General features: G+C 29.6%; 1 protein-coding gene and 1 long non-coding RNA gene across 3 annotated transcripts; both read right to left on the bottom strand.

Annotated features, from left to right (window-relative positions):
- Positions 1-5924: 5924 nt before the first annotated feature.
- Positions 5925-7897, bottom strand: LOC107886660 (uncharacterized). The gene is made up of 2 exons (XR_001680841.2): positions 6364-7897; positions 5925-6270 (listed from the first exon to the last, which is right to left on the bottom strand). It is a non-coding gene; the product is annotated as an uncharacterized lncRNA (long non-coding RNA).
- A 5641-nt stretch (positions 7898-13538) lies between these two features.
- On the bottom strand, positions 13539-17096 carry LOC107886661 (BTB/POZ domain-containing protein At1g67900). 2 transcript variants are annotated; one of them, XM_016810706.2, is made up of 5 exons: positions 16669-17004; positions 16201-16302; positions 16046-16115; positions 14692-15957; positions 13539-14251 (listed from the first exon to the last, which is right to left on the bottom strand). In XM_016810706.2, exons 2-5 carry the CDS (start codon positions 16257-16259, stop codon positions 13751-13753), a joined length of 1896 nt encoding a protein of 631 aa, XP_016666195.1. In that variant the 5' UTR covers positions 16260-16302; positions 16669-17004; the 3' UTR covers positions 13539-13750. The 2 variants fall into 2 exon arrangements, with proteins under 2 accessions (XP_016666195.1, XP_016666194.1); XM_016810705.2 differs by having other exon boundaries at positions 16201-17096.
- Between the last annotated feature and the right edge of the window lie 715 nt (positions 17097-17811).

Genomic DNA, 17811 nt, shown 5'->3' with positions numbered 1-17811 from the left:
ATCCTAAACTATAATGATAATTAATTCAATATTTTAAAATTAAGACTAGCTCTTTTACGATTATATAAGAATTTATTTAATATATAAATTAAAAACAATAAGTTATTTACCCAAAAAACTTTAAAATTATTTTAAATAATAGTATTTTAATTTTTTTCATTTTTAACAAATATTTTTCTATAATAAAAATTCGAGACACAATTAACTTTATGATTATAACCAAAATAACAATTAATTTTTATATAAACTTTTAAATTAATTTTTATATAAACTTTTAATAAATATACGAGTTAAATAATATCTTTTCGCATAGGAGTATTAAATCTTAAAAAAAAAAGTAATTCGCTTAACATACTTTAACAAATTGAATACTAAACCACTTAATCTGTAAAAGCTAAAATATGAGATAAGTATTTGTACTTTTCGTAAGATTAAAATTTAGTCATTATATTTCTATTCTTAACAATTTTATCCCTCTATGTTTCAAATTTCTGAATTTAAGTTTAATTGTTAAAATTACTTTTTTATTATTATTAAATTCGTTAGGGATTTGGGATGTCGAATGGATTTAGGATGAGGAAGAAGGGGGAAATAGAATTGGGGAAAATGGGGAAAATGTTAAGTGTATCATGTCTGGGTAAAAAATAAGATAGCTAAACGACGAAATTTTGAACAAAATAATTTAACATTAGCGGCGTTTATAACCTAGCGTCGCTAAAAATGAACCTATTACGGCATTTAGGGTTTTAGGGGTTATAGTTTAGTGTTTAAGGTTTGTTAGGGTTTAGATGTTTACTATTTTAGGGGTTATAAATTAGTATTTATGATTTTTTGGGGGCTTAGGATTTTAGGAGTTATATGACTTTTAGTGGTGTTTTGACCATAAACGCCACTATTGCTCTAGTTTTTAGCGGTATTTTACCAAAAGCGCCGCTAATGCTTTGTTTTTTATAGGCATTTTACCAAAAGCGCCACTATTACTTTGTTTTTAGTGGCGTTTTAACAATTTTTGCAAAACGCCGCTAAAGCCCTATTTTCCTGTAGTGGATCAATGTATAATGTGTTCCAAGGTTATTAGAACTGGTTTAAACAGGTCAGTATCGATTGAATTGAGAACCAGTCAATACACCGATTCAAAGAAAGAGGTTGAATTGATTGATTCGCGAACCAATATATGCCAGTTGAACCGAGTTTTTTTCTATTTTTAATATACAAATGTAAAAGTCTACAATTTAGGGAGAAGTAATGATACTTCTCCCCACCTGTACTTATACCATAATGCAAGATTTAGGCCACTGCACTATTTTGAGCCTTTTTACCTCCCAAGGTTTGTTTTGGGTCCCCGAACAACCCCATTCCCTTTTGAACCCTTCTTAAATGATTTTAACATGATTTTAAAGCCTTCACAATGATTTTATATTTTTTTATAATTTTATTTAAATTGTTTAAAATTTTTATGACAAAATTCCTATTTTCCTCAACACGACTAATGTCATTTTAAGCTAAAGAGCTACAAACACCCATTTTTATGATTTGGTAAGGTCCTCGTATGTATACAACAACTCAAAATGATTTCAAACCACATTTGATTCTTTCCAAAATTATGAGGATTGTTTTAAGGAATTTCATAAAGTTATTAAATGGTGTTTTATTTAAAGAAAAATCTTAGTTTAAGTCTTGAAGTGTACTGATAGCACTTCTCACTCATACCGTACATCGGGACAGGTAAGAAGTGTTACAAATATAGTGAAATTTTTTCAATTGAGTTAAAAATTAATTAATTTATTTATGAAATAAATTTTGTGGATTTATTAATGAAGGGGAGGTTACTGTTTCTTAGTGAACTAATTGTTACAGTTAACCATGAAAGTTGTGGATTATGTTTAAAGAAATATATATGTTGAGGTATAAAGTTGGTAATATATGTTTGTTTGTTGCAGATAATGAGGTGGAGAAATCAACGTGTTAATGGTTGGTGATAAAATTTTGGTGTTGTATTTACTGTTGTGATTTGTATGCCTTTTGGTTATCATTTTATTCTTTTTAATGCTACTCATTTTACACCCACCTTCCATATCACAAGTATCGATTTTTATGTTTTATTTTAATTTTTTATAACAACGACAATTTTCATAATTAAAAAATACATTCTTTATTAAATTCTTTCTCTAGTCCAAAATTTTAGTATAATTATAGTTATTTTACATAAGCAAATCTATTAATTATAATTTATTAAATAACAATGATCTTAATTATAATTTTAAATGAAAAATCTTGTAATCATATTTTGTTAAATGAAAATTATTAAGTTTCTTAATTAAATATTTTACTATAAATTTAGAACATCATAAACTTAAAAATTAATTACTTGAATTTAATAACTCATGATAAATTAATTTATTTAATTTAATATTCATACCAATTAATTGAACTTGTTAAATTATAAACTTCATAATTAATCATGTGAAGGAATATAAAACATATAAAACAGAATATGCATAAAAATAATAATGCATGCATTAATTTTTCCAAATTAAGGATATAAATTTTATTATAAAACAGCAAGATTATTATAAAAAAGAGTTACTATATAATTAATCCTCAACCCTTGCTTGATAGATGAATCTGATTTAGATAACCGACCAAGTTAATCATAGTGCATATATAGCACAGCTGTCTAATATGAGGGGGAAAATTAAATGGGAAGGAAACACATAGCGAATGGCCATTGGAAATGGAATGTAATAAAATATCAATCTTCTGCAATCTATATAGCAAGCAATTGGTATCAGAGGCCCCACGAGTTACGGTTCTTGGAGAAATTCATATCATAATACTCATTTGTAAGTTCTTATCTTTAATTTACAATCAAGTTAATTTCGTGGTTGTTTATCTTGAAACCTATATATCTGTTATTTTGTCTAACTTTTGCCTTTTTCAGTCTAGGTGAGAGACAATAGGCCTTTGTGTGTTAAGACAAAATAATATAACAGACGGTTTTAGGTACCAAAGATAAGTAACATGGAAGAGACAGATTATTTATATAAAGATAAAACCTGCAATCATATTATGCATATAGATTCTAAACAAGAAAATAATATTTCGGCCCTTAGTAAAGGATTTAATAGTTTAATAGATATAACATCCATATATTATAATAAAATATATAATAAAGTCAGTAATATAGAAGAAAAAGTAAATTACATGGGAGATATTAAAGAATTAGATTTGAACAACAAATCTAAAGAAATTTTATCAGAAGTCAATAATAAATTAGATCAGGTGATTAATAATAATAATATGGAATCAGATATAGATTTAGGTCTATTATATTATGGTAATAGTAATATAATTTTAACTTTATCAGATGAAGAAGAAGAAACTTCTTCAGAAGAGTCATCTTCTACTATTAATAGAAATAAAAAATCTGAAAAACAGAGAAGAAAAAATATTACTCAACAAAAATATGATTTCCAATCTTATAAAGAATTAATAGAACATTGGAAAGTCAAATTTACTAAAAGTACTGATAAAAATGAAAGAATAGAATACTTAAAATTAATAGAAGAACTTTATGAAAAACATAAAAATCTATTTACTCAGTTTAATTATCACTATATGTTAAATTATGATATTACAGAAAGTAGTAGTTCTAGTAATTCTGATAATCAAGAAGATTTAAATGTAACTAGTTATAAATCTGATGAAGAAAACACTTCAACAGATGAGGATGAAAATATAGAAGTCCCCGAACCTATGGATACTGATCAAACAGACCCTTATGGTAAAAGAAAATTAGAATCAGATATTCAAAAAGATGATTATCTGAGAGCTTTAAATAAAGACTTTGAAACAGTTGAAAATACAACAAGAATTTTTGGTAATCAAACTGAAAATATAGCTACTAATGAAGTTAAAACTGAATATACAGGCGAATCTTCTAATCAACAACCAAGTCAAACTATACCTATACCACATAGGATAGATGATTTAAATAAAAGAAATATGGCTCAAGGTGGAATATATTTAGATTTGACTAATATTTCAATATCAGACTATGAAAAAACCATTGATGATTGGGCACAGTCAATGAAAATAGTTGTAAATAACAACGGTTCTTGGTCAAAAGAAAAATTTTTAAATTATTTTGTAGGAACTTTTCAAGGAGACGTTTTACAATTTTTAAGACGTTGGGAAGAATCAGAAGTAGGAAAAGTCCAAAAAGGACAAATAATTAATCAAATAGGTACTCCTAAAGATCTTTTAAAAGGATTAACAAATATTCTAAAAACAGAATTTTGTGGTTATTTTGATAAAAAAGATCAAGATAGTATAGCTAGTTATACCTTATCAAAAATTAAATTATGTGATATTAGATATCTAGAAGAATTTTCTAAAAAATTTCTTCATGAATATCAAAAATTAAAAATGAAAATATAGAATTTTGGAAAAACCAATATTTTCATAAACCACCCCACCATGGGATGAGATATGTATAAAAAAATATGTGTCTTATTTAGATAAACATAGTAAAGAATCAGGGATAGCAAAAGAAAATATAGATTCTATAGGAAATAGAATTAATTTTGCAAGAGAAAGAATAACTCTACATTGTCTACAAACTAAAGCGGCTAAACAAGTAAAAAATAAATTAACTTATAGTCATTGTACAAAAATTCTAGAAAATGAATGGGAATTTGGATGTAAAACAACACGTCCTAATACATATAAAAAAACATAGAAAGAAAAATAGAAAATATAAATTTATTAGATGGAAACCAGGAAATAAAAATATACTGGTAATAATAAGAAAAAGAAAAAATTTGTTAGAAGAAAAACTTCTAAAAAATCTAAAAAACAGATATGTAAATGTTTTATTTGTGATGAAGAAGGCCATATAGCACCAAACTGTCCTAATAAAGGAAAAAGTGCTAAAAAGATGATTAAAAGTCTTGAAGAACAAGATTTAGAAATTTGTTATGAAGAGGAAATAAATCCTGAAGAAATATTATATGAGTTAATATCATAAACGGATTCTGATTTAGATGAAGAAGAATATATATTTATGTTTAATATAGGAAGTAGTTCTAAAAATCAATTAGAAGAAATTCCTAAGTCTGAACAACAAGACATAAAATTAGGAAATTTGATTGAAGAAGAAAAAGACTTTTCTGATGAAATGATAGAAAAAATAAATAAAAATCACATTTCTAAAGAAGAAATATATAAAATATCTAAGTTTAAAATATGGAGTCAAAGACATATAGAAAAAATTAGTGACAACACAGTCGCTAAGGATACTAGAGGAGGATTAACAGAAATTCCATTATTTACTAAAGAAAAAATTAAGAGGATTAAAAAGAAATACCTTCAAGTTAGATATATACATTTAGGTATAATTATGATAACAATTAGAGCTTTATTTAGAAAAGGACATGATATACCCATAATAGCGGTTTTATTAGATAAAAGATTTGAAAACCCGATAAAAGCACTTATTGGTGGTATTCAGTTTAATTTACACACTGGAGTAATAGGATTTAAAGTTAAACCAAACTATTTTATATCTATTACAGATCCCCTAATAGAAGAATGCATATGTTTAAGAATTCAGACAAAAAATTCTGAAATTAGCGATTTAGCAGAAGATTTAGCAATAAGTTGGACTTCTATTAATGAATATACCAACACGGCAGAAGTAGAAATTAAAGAAATCAATAATAAATAATTGAGTTATTTGAACCCAATAAATTTACTACAGAAATACAACCAAAATTATTACATTTAAAAGATCTGTCAATTCCAAAAGATTGGATGATTGATAGAATAAGTGGTGCTAGTACTTCAAAACCCGTAAGTACTATAGAATATATGTCATCAGGAGATAGACTATATTTTAAAAATAATGCTATAACAAATACAAATGATAATTTAGTTTTACCTTCTAATTCTCAAATAGAAGAAGAAGAAGATAATATTAGTACAAATTCAACAACACCGATAGGTATGAAAACAGTTCAAATACCTATTTTCCCTACTGAACCTAGCAGAAATTCTAGAAATACTAGAATGGAAGAAATACAATCTACTACTATTATTCAACAAATGAAAATAGGAAAAAATGATATTATTACATTTTCAAATTTCCAACCTAGGAAATATTATACATATTAGAAATTACACTTCAATTTAGAGACTATAAAACATATTCTTTGCATGCTTTATTAGATACTGGAGCTACCACAAGTAGTTGTAGAGAAAATGCCATTCCTGTAGAAAAATGGGAATTAATGAAAAATCCAATTAGAGCTATAGGAATTGATGGTAAAGAAACCATAATTCAATTTAAGGCTAGAAATATACCAATTTACATAAATAATGTAAGATTTGTAATTCCTAAAATATTGTGTTTTCCTGAAATGCATGGTGACATATTATTAGGAAATAATTTTATATATCATCATCTACCGTTTTCTATAGATAGAAATTTAGTAATATTATCAACAGAAAAAACTTCTGTAGAAATACCTTTAATAGAAAACCATAAATTTGTTTGTGATAAAGGATTTAGACCAATAAGAAAAGAACAAATTAAACAACTAGAAACAAATCATTGGTTGTTTAAAATTCTAGAAAATAATTTTAGTGAAGAACCATTAAAATTATGGGAAAATAGTCCAAGATATTGTGAAATAAAATTAAAGAATCCTAATAAAATAATTTGAATCAAACCTATGATCTATACTAAACAAGATATAGATGAATTTGATATACAAATCAAAGAATTATTGGAAAAAAGGATTAATAGAAAAAACTAATAGTCCACACTCAAGTCCAGCTTTTATGGTAAGAAACCATGCTGAAATAAAAAGAGGAAAAGCTAGAATGGTTATTAATTATAAAAGACTAAACCAAAATACTATTTTTGATGGATACTTTATTCCACGGAAAGATGTTTTAATAAATCAAGCTAAACAAGCAAAATATTTCAGTAAATTTGATTGTAAATCAGGATTTTGGCAAATAATACTAACTGATGAATCTAAACCATTAACAGCCTTTAGTGCACCTAATGGTCATTATCAATGGAGAGTAATGCCATTTGGATTATGTAATGCACCTCAAATCTTCCAAAGATGGATGGATTCTATATTTAATAAATATAAAAAATTTTGTGTAGTTTATATAGACGATATATTAATATTTCAGAAACACTGGAAAAGCATAGAAAACATCTAAATATTATCTCCCAAGAATTCATAAAACATGGAATTATTTTAAGCCCTAAGAAAATAGAATTAGAAAAACAGAAATAGAATTTTTAGGTTTAAATTTATCGGCTGATGGTCTTAAACTATAAGATTATATTATAGTAAAAATAAAAGAATTTCCAGAAGAAATTAAAACCAAAAACAACTTCAACAATTTTTAGGTATAATTAATTATGGAAGAAACTTCTTTCCTAACTTATCTGAAAAAATAGGAGACTTATATGAAAATTAAAAAAGGATAAAACTTTTAGCTGGTCTAAAGAAGACTCAGAAATTATTAAAAATATAAAATCAGAAATAAATTATACCCCAAAAGTCTATTTACCAAAACAAGGTGATAGATTAATTTTAGAAACCGATGCAGCAGAAAAATATTGGGGATGTATTTTAAAAGCTAAAACAGCAAAAAACGAAGAACTAATATGTGGATATAGTTCTGGAAAATTTAAATCAAATGAAGTTAATTATGCTATATATGAAAAAGAATTATTAGCTATTAAAAAAGCAATAAAACCTTTCTCATATATTTAGCATCTGAAAATTTTATTATAAAAACTGACAACCAGGCAGTCAAACAATTTCTGACTAATAATAGTCTAGAAAGTGTACCAAGAAGAATTAGATGGTATAATGATTTATGTAGTTTCAATATTTTTCTGATGCATCGGTTTCTAAAATTAATCTATCACCTTGTTTTGGTAAATAGACTTTTGGGGTATAATTTATTTCTGATTTTATATTTTTAATAATTTCTGAGTCTTCTTTAGACCAGCTAAAAGTTTTATCCTTTTTTAATTTTTCATATAAGTCTCCTATTTTTTCAGATAAGTTAGGAAAGAAGTTTCTTCCATAATTAATTATACCTAAAAATTGTTGAAGTTGTTTTTGGTTTTTAATTTCTTTTGGAAAATCTTTTATTTTTACTATAATATGATCTTGTAGTTTAAGACCATCAGCCGATAAATTTAAACCTAAAAATTCTATTCCTGTTTTTTCTAATTCTATTTCCATTATTTAAATGACTACTTATTTGGATATAAAAATAGTAATAAAAATCATCTTGATATACTAAAAGTGATAATATAGCTTTTATAATAGCAGGAAAATCTTTTAATAAGTGAAAAGAAAAGTTTTGTACTACAATTTCCTTAACGAAACCCCATTCAATACTGTTTATATCAAATGGTTCATGATCTAATCTGAATTTTATAGTAGGAATTTCTTCTCCTATATCATTTAGATAAACATATGATTGTAAAAAGTATTCAGAAAAGACTTTTTTATATTGAGTCTGCTGGTTGCAGATAATTTTATTGATTTTTTCAAAAATTTCTGCTGGTAGTATTTTTCTAGCTTTATTATATAAACATATTCTAAACATTTTATTCATAATGGGACTATTTGTTCATTTATGAATAAAGTATTGAAATATATCAATAAGATTATTTATCTCATTGATATTTGTATACTCTATTTCGAGTTCTTGCCAATCTCTGTATAAAACAGCTTTTAATAATAATTCATGTGCTTCATTTTTTTTAGTTGTTTTTTCAACTAGAAATTGTGAAAACTTTGTAAGAGCTCATCTAAAATTTGCTCTTTGTTCTAAAATATGAGTTTTCCATATTTCATTAATATATTTATAAATTTTATTTGGTAATCCTGGATTATAAAAATCTTTTATTTCTGGAATTTGTTGTTGTTTCAACAAATTTTCTGCTCCTTTTATAACTTCAGAATAACTGGCTTGATATGCTGAATTCGGATCTTGAGACCAAGGAGATTGAATTATTCTTTTTGAAGGGTATTCGTTTACCATTCTTGATGCATATGATGAAGGAGATCCAGTTGGTTGTCTTACCATTGGATAAGGAACATAATATCATTGATTCTAATAGTCTAGAAAGTGTACCAAGAAGAATTAGATGGTATAATGATTTATGTAGTTTCAATTTTGAAGTTTTATATGTCAAAGGTACTAATAATATTATTGCTGATTATCTTAGCAGGCCTTATGGATAGAGGTAAAAAACCTCTAGAACAAGTCGGGGAATGGACTACTGTCCATAAAAAACCCAACAAAGGAAAGCAGATAAATCCTAATCAAGGATTTACTCCCAATCAGGGATTTACTCCTATATTAACAGGATTCTATCCTAATCAAGGATATTATGTTCCTTATCCAATGGTAAGACAACCAACTGGATCTCCTTCATCATATGCATCAAGAATGGTAAACAAATACCCTTCAAAAAGAATAATTCAATCTCCTTGGTCTCAAGATCCGAATTCAGCATATCAAGCCAGTTATTCTGAAGTTATAAAAGGAGCAGAAAATTTGTTGAAACAACAACAAATTCCAGAAATAAAAGATTTTTATAATCCAGGATTACCAAATGAAATTTATAAATATATTAATGAAATATGGAAAACCCATATTTTAGAACAAAGAGCAAATTTTAGACGAGCTCTTACAAAGTTTTCACAATTTCTAGTTGAAAAAACAATTAAAGAAAATGAAGCACATGAATTATTATTAAAAGCTGTTTTATACAGAGATTGGCAAGAACTCGAAATAGAGTATACAAATATCAATGAGATAAATAATCTTATTGATATATTTCAATACTTTATTCATAAAGGAACAAATAGTCCCATTATGAATAAAATGTTTAGAATATGTTTATATAATAAAGCTAGGAAAATACTACCAGCAGAAATTTTTGAAAAAATCAATAAAATTATCTGCAACCAGCAGACTCAATATAAAAAAGTCTTTTCTGAATACTTTTTACAATCATATGTTTATCTAAATGATATAGGGGAAGAAATTCCTACTATAAAATTCAGATTAGATCATGAACCAATTGATATAAACAGTATTGAATGGGGTTTCGTTAAGGAAATTGTAGTACAAAACTTTTCTTTTCACTTATTAAAAGATTTTCCTGCTATTATAAAAGCTATATTATCACTTTTAGTATATCAAGATGATTTTTATTACTATTTTTATATCCAAATAAGTAGTCTTATTGGAATTGCTGAAAAAGAGCGATTCTATCAACCATATCAAATATGGATTATTCAACGAATGTTTGATAGTCCTTATTTATCAGCAGCCAAAGAAGATAAAAAACACTTGACCAAAACCATTGACAAGTGTTACAATAATCCAAAATATTTTCAAATCCAAGCCGGAATTGATTTAATGTCAACAGCACGACATGTACTTCAAGATCAAACGTACAAACTATCTACCGATGGAAAAAGAATAGTAGCTGATAAAAATAGCCTAATTCAAAAATCAAGAGATGAAGAATCCATACAACTGCTAAAGAAATAGCAGATATGGAAATAGACGATTTCCCTTCAGAAATAATTGAAGAAATCAAGAACACGTGGGAGACTTGGAATTCACCAAGACTATTATCAGAATCTTTACGCCTGGATGAAATAGAAACATGGAACCTGGATAACATCCAAGAAGGATAAAGACAAAGACCACGTGGAAAGTCAAGAAGACTTTCAAGCTGATTTTCAAGATTGGCGGTAAACAAAAATTCAAGGCATCCATGTACAAACAAGATATGACAAAGACAACTGACAACATACGTGGATGCAACAATAAATTCATCCTTATCAGAAACACTGTGCGGGATTGAAGAAAAATCAAATAGAGTTTAGAAATTTTACTATAAATAGCAATGTAAAGAGCCTAAACGGGGCATCGAAAAATAGTTTAGAAATCTTTCCTTTTACTTTCAGTATCCTCTCTATAAACAACCTTTCCTTGTAAAAATAGATCTCCGCACTTTAAATAGTCTGTAATAAAATATCAATCTTCCGCAATCTATATAGCAAGCAATTGGTATCAGAGCCAGGTATATTTTTATTACTTTTTTAATAGCTAATAATTCTTTTTCATATATAGCATAATTAACTTCATTTGATTTAAATTTTCCAGAACTATATCCACATATTAGTTCTTCGTTTTTTGCTGTTTTAGCTTTTAAATACATCCCCAATATTTTTCTGATGCATCGGTTTCTAAAATTAATCTATCACCTTGTTTTGGTAAATAGACTTTTGGGGTATAATTTATTTCTGATTTTATATTTTTAATAATTTCTGAGTCTTCTTTAGACCAGCTAAAAGTTTTATCCTTTTTTAATTTTTCATATAAGTCTCCTATTTTTTCAGATAAGTTAGGAAAGAAGTTTCTTCCATAATTAATTATACCTAAAAATTGTTGAAGTTGTTTTTGGTTTTTAATTTCTTCTGGAAATTCTTTTATTTTTACTATAATATGATCTTGTAGTTTAAGACCATCAGCCGATAATTTAAACCTAAAAATTCTATTTCTTTTTCTTATTATTACCAGTATATTTTTTATTTCCTGGTTTCCATCTAATAAATTTATATTTTCTATTTTTCTTTCTATGTTTTTTATATGTATTAGGACGTGTTATTTTACATCCAAATTCTCATTCATTTTCTAGAATTTTTGTACAATGACTATAAGTTAATTTATTTTTTACTTGTTTAGCCGCTTTAGTTTGTAGACAATGTAGAGTTATTTTTTCTCTTGCAAAATTAATTCTATTTCCTATAGAATCTATATTTTCTTTTGCTATCCCTGATTCTTTACTATGTTTATCTAAATAAGACATATTTTTTTTATACATATCTCATCCCATGGTGGGGGTAGTTTATGAAAATATTGGTTTTTCCAAAATTCTATATTTTCATTTTTTAATTTTTGATATTCATGAAGAATTTTTTTAGAAAATTCTTCTAGATATCTAATATCACATAATTTAATTTTTGATAAGGTATAACTAGCTATACTATCTTGATCTTTTTTATCAAAATAACCACAAAATTCTGTTTTTAGAATATTTGTTAATCCTTTTAAAAGATCTTTAGGAGTACCTATTTGATTAATTAGTTGTCCTTTTTGGACTTTTCCTACTTCTGATTCTTCCCAACGTCTTAAAAATTGTAAAATGTCTCCTTGAAAAGTTCCTACAAAATAATTTAAAAAATTTTCTTTTGACCAAGAACCGTTGTTATATAGGTTGCGGAAGATTGATATTTTATTACAGACTATTTAAAGTGCGGAAGATCTATTTTTTATTAAAGGAAAGATTTTTACAAGGAAAGGTTGCTTATAGAGAAGATACTGAAAGTAAAAGGAAAGATTTCTAAACTATTTTTCGATGCCCCGTTTAGGCTCTTTACATTGCTATTTATAGTAAAATTTCTAAAATCTATTTGATTTTTCTTCAATCCCGCACAGTGTTTCTAATAAGGATGAATTTATTGTTGCCTCCACGTATGTTGTCAGTTGTCTTTGTCATATCTTGTTTGTACATGGATGCTTTGAATTTTTGTTTACCGCCAATCTTGAAAATCAGCTTGAAAGTCTTCTTGACTTTCCACGTAGTCTTTGTCTTTATCCTTCTTGAATGTTGTCCAGGTTCCATGTTTCTATTTCATCCAGGTGTAAAGATTCTGATAAGGATGAATAAAATGATGGTTATAAAACAACCACGACCGACGCGACTATGATGTGGTAGTGCTATATGATTGACGTAATGTCGAAAATTTTAGCCTATTCTATGGATAAGTGAGGAACATCTGAATTAGCATGCATCTAAATCTCATTAATACAAACAAGGAATCATTTATCACATATTTGCTGTTTTTTCTCTTCATTGTATATGCCCAGGTTACATGGAATTCTCAACTTTTGGATATTTTTGCAGTTCTACATTCAATCAAGGTAATATCAATTTGGGTTTTTATTTTTTAATTAAATTGAAAGTTGATAATATGAAATAGCAAAGTATCTCATCCATGTGAAGTGCCAAAACCCTGCAGATTTTGTTCCTTGTATCATTGTTTTTTTTTTTTTTCCAACTTCGCTGTTGATTCCCTACAAAGAATTTCAAGCAAAAACAAAATCTGATTCTGTGCGGATAAGGAGTACATAGATATCCGAAGTTAGCTGAAAACAAAGATGTAAGACAAAGAAATTCCAATTTAACAGCACTGCATCCTGATTCCTTCCTGTCAGATAGGGGGAAAAAAGCAACACTTAAAATCTTTGATTAACAGGGGAGGATCCAGGGATTTGCAACTATGTGACAAAGTAAAGTGTTTGCAGATTCATGGACAAAAACAGCCATATTGGCCCCACGTTTTGTCATTTACAACTAGGGGAGTTTAGTCCCTTTTTTTTTTTTAAAGAGAGAGAGATTCAAGTTCAACAAGGAGAAATTTCCAGTTTCTCCTGGAAATTCTGATTCTTATTATTTTAGGTTACATCAACAATGCACATTGAGATTCTCTGTTTCTCTGCTAAACTTACAAGGCAATTTGTTCAAAGAACCAAAAAGGAAGGGGGAAAAAATTGAAGTGTGTATATTTTACCCTTAAAATTACCATCCCCAACTTGGAAATGAACAAAATATCACTCAACTCTTTTCAGTGGCATTTCTATTGGTGGACAGCAACCTACTGAACATTTTTTTGGGTCCTGTAGGTAGAGCACAGAAACCTTTAAACTTGGAAGGCCTTCCCATTCCATCAGGGTTCATATCGTTTTCGTCCAAATCATCATCTTCGGCAAGCTTCATCCTTAATGTTGAGATTCTAGACTTTGGTGATCTAAGGCCTGAGACGGTACTCCATTGGTCATCTCCTGGAATGCTAGTAGTAGTGCTTAAAGCCCTTGGAGGCTTAGATGGATCAATGTTATGAGAGGCTAAAAGTGCCTTAATGTTGCTAGGGAGGTCAGTCACTTTGTGCCCGGTCGTCGCAGCTCGAGTTTGCTCGAAGAACAGAACTTGTACCACTACTCTAAGCGGAAGTTTTTCATTTTGAGCAGCATGCATGCAGGCTTCAACAGAGAGCTTTTTGCAGTCTAGAACGCGGCACAGTTTTTTCCTTTCACTCTTGTTTAGGTCAGGGTGTGCCTGGATATTCGAAAAACAAGAACTAGGGTTATCTGCCCTTCATGTGAGCACTAATAGAATTATTTAATGCTAATGTTATTCAATGATATGATTGCAATTATGCCAAGGATTTCCCTCCATGATGAAAGTCAAGGAAATACAACTCTGTAAATGTCAACAAAGGGAGCATTTGAATTGCGGTCACATTTTAGTCAGCAGAATGTAAAATCATTTATGCTACATTCGTTAGGTCAGCTGTATCCTAACTGCACCTAAATCAAGAACATGAAAAAGGCTACTAAGTCAATAGAGTTGGTTTAGTTTAGTTATCCTCTGAAAGTGGTGATCCACAACCTAAATGGTAATGCAGCAATATTGTTAGAATTCAACACAAGTCTGAAATATGGCAAACTAATGACAGCATGAAATCAGTTTTCTTTCTTTCCTTTTTTTTTTGTTACCTTGAGATAAATGTCAATGGCTCGGTAAAGCTCGTCATGGTCGAGCCGGGAGAAATCGGGGATTGTCTCAACTACTGCAATGAATTTTGATAGAGGTAAATTTATGTCCTTGGCAATCTGTTGCAGATACCCATCTACAATTTTGGCTACTTTCAGTTTGGAACTGTGTGATGCTGAAGAAGATCTCCTACTTTCCTGAAGCTTAAAATCGATGTTCTCGGCTGAACGAGATCGTCTTCTCCTTTCAGTCCCCAGCTTCGATCTTGGAGGGCTAGTTGGTGGACTCTGTCCTTGTAACATGAATTGCTCCAAAATTGTAAGGACTATGTCTACATCATAGAGGGTATTGCTTGAGCTTGATAAGGGTATTAACATATCACTGACTCTTGCTTCCTCTACCTGAAGTGCCACCCTTCGAGCCAATTCCATCTTTGAAGAAGATGAAACATTAAGAATGTTGGCTGCTTTCAAGAGTTTAAGTAGAAAACTGCACGAAACAGCGCCTTTCTCCGATGGAAGCAAACTCACTATTGACTCCAACAGCAGCCTAGATTTCGAAGTAACCTCACTAGCTGAGTCCGAATCCGAGGTGGACCCAGCTGGTTCTCTGGTAGCTTTTATTTTTCTTGAAATATTAGGTAGCCATCTAGATGCATAGATTTGCAATGCTTCACCAATGAGATTAGAGGGTATTTTGCCATCAGATTTAATTGCAATCATGGTTCTCCAGTAAAGGTCAATACCCAACTCAGCAATGTCCTCAGCCCACCAACCTTTGGCTGCTGGTCGTTGCCGCTGGCCCTCTACGCCATTACATGATACATCATCCCGGACCCTTCTCGAATGACTATGTGACAAGCTCACCTTGGAAGGGTGTGTGGACGCTTTCAAAGCAATGGCTTCGATACATCTGCTCGTAATCCGAAGGTCTTCAGACCATAAAGGAAAGGCTTTGGTGGTGTGAAGAGTCACAATAGAGTCCCTCCAACCATGTAAGATGCAGGAATTGAAGAAAACTTCGAGCTTGTAAACTAAATTCCCCTTCTCCACATCTTCGGTCATCTGCAAGTATTCAGCCGCACATCGTGCAGCTACGATGTTATAGGCGCTGAGAGTGATTGTGATACCATAACAGAACTTAGCACAAAGCTCAAACGCCTCAGTTCCACCAGGGAAGTCGGGTATTTGTACTATCTGGTGCTGTAATGTTTCAGGGGATTCGGAACATATCCTCTGCAACCGCAAACATTTGGACAAGAGAGGAAACTGCATGTAGAATGAATTTGCAGATAAGCATATAAAAGAAAAACAACATAATTCAATTGAAACATATATCAGTCTTAAATAACTTTACCTTGTGAAGTAGATATCTACTTCCTTTCACTTGGACTATAAGGTCACTAGTGACTTCAGAAGAGACAGACCTGCATCAACAAAACAAATTCATGGCAGCTTCCCTCAAATAAGGGAAAAGAAAACCATTTGGCTTCAATCGCTGAAAAGCCATACCTTACAGCCTCGTTAGTGTAGAAAGTGTCAGGCCGAGATCCTAGTTTCATAAACTTCATGACTGATTTTGCTTTTGTTTTATGGGTTGGGTTTTTTCTTCACCTAAAAGCAAACCATAACCAGAAAAGGAAAGAAAGAAGAGCTCAAACTCCAGAAAGTTTCAAAATCTTCTAAATAGGGAGTAAAAACAAACGATTTTACTGGAGAGGAGAGGTTATCCAAGAAGAAAGGATAAAAGGAATCAAAGCCCAGAAGATGAAATCATGGAAAAGACAGATACCCATCTGATTAGGATATATAAACAAGGAATCAAAACCATTGCATTCCCATCAATATTTAAGTATTCTAAAGCTCTCACCAACTCAATCAACCATAAACCAACTCTCTCTCTCTCACTGCCTTACTCTAAAGTAGAAACACTGTCTCACACACTCGAATAAATAAGTGTTCTTTTTCTGAGACAGCTACCTGAAATTTAACGCTTTTGATACTATTCACAAACATCTCCCAATCATTCATCGGAAAATTCAACTTGAGTACATAGGGAAAAGAAAACTCTGTAATTTTTTTAAAAAATGTCTGAATATAGTAAGGCTTTTGTAATATCGAAAAAAAAATATGGTTTCTCCAACTTTCAAGTGTAGAAGGCTATGAAGGTCAATCTGCGGTGTCTTGTGAGAGAGTTACTAACACATAAGACGAAGCCATGGTAGCGTGCAAAATGAGACAGGAAGCAGCCACGTGCTTAACCTGCGCCCACTAGTGCCCCTTCCCTCTCATCATTGATGTTTTCACCTGTACGCACACCCCTGGATTATTTTAGTCAAACTCTAGTTTATCTATACGCCACACCGTACGCCTCTTCATTCTCGTTTACTATTTTATTTTTTAATAAAATCAAATATGATTTTAGAAAAAAAAAGTGTCTGTCATTTAAATAATTATCTTCTAGCTTTACAAAAAAAAAAAAAAAGAACAGAGTATCATGTATAGTTGCCTTTATGCTTTAAAGCCTTTTACAATCCTTATCGACGGCTTTGCACTTTGCATATTATATCTGGATGGATTAAATATAGCTTCTTCAAGGGATTCATTTATCAAATATTGAATCATATTTATTTTAGTAACAGGACATGAATGTGGGTTCAGCAAGAATGATGAGCATTTCATGGTTTCATAGGAAAATATGTGTTCTTCACTTCAACCAACACACATCATTCATGTTCTAAAGCTTTACCTACACTTTTCACTGCTCCATACACTGCCATTTATCTCATCAAATACCAAAATTAGATACTATGTCTAAAAATAAAATATAAAATATTAGGATCCATCTGGTCTGATAGTATTCGAATTTTCACAATTAAGGTACTTCGTTTGGAGTCTTGATAAAATAAATTAAGGGAGATTAAAATAATACGAAATCAAATAAATAAAAATCGAACAACAGTAAAACAGTAAATAAAAACTGGTTTTGAAATTAAATAAGGCAAAGCCAATTTATGAATGTTTTAGCCTCGGGTAAGACGTCGGTCTTAGTCCCGAAATTTATTACGGACTATGAATGTCTTCTCATTCATTGGTAAGCAGTTTATAGTGATCAAAAACCTT

The sequence above is a fragment of the Gossypium hirsutum genome, chromosome A03, assembly GCF_007990345.1.
Source record: "Gossypium hirsutum isolate 1008001.06 chromosome A03, Gossypium_hirsutum_v2.1, whole genome shotgun sequence".
Lineage (NCBI taxonomy): Eukaryota > Viridiplantae > Streptophyta > Magnoliopsida > Malvales > Malvaceae > Gossypium > Gossypium hirsutum.
The sequence above is the reverse complement of the archived record's forward strand: the minus strand, read 5'-3'. Positions and strand labels throughout refer to the sequence as shown.

Excerpts from the sequence above, each read along its gene's own strand:
- LOC107886661 (XM_016810705.2), bottom strand. The coding sequence starts at position 16,259 with ATGAAGTTTATGAAACTAGGATCTCGGCCTGACACTTTCTACACTAAC. Across the intron at positions 15,958-16,045 it reads GTAGATATCTACTTCACAAG|TTTCCTCTCTTGTCCAAATG; the intron begins GTAAAGTTATTT and ends TTCTACATGCAG. Across the intron at positions 14,252-14,691 it reads CCATTGACATTTATCTCAAG|GCACACCCTGACCTAAACAA; the intron begins GTAACAAAAAAA and ends TCGAATATCCAG.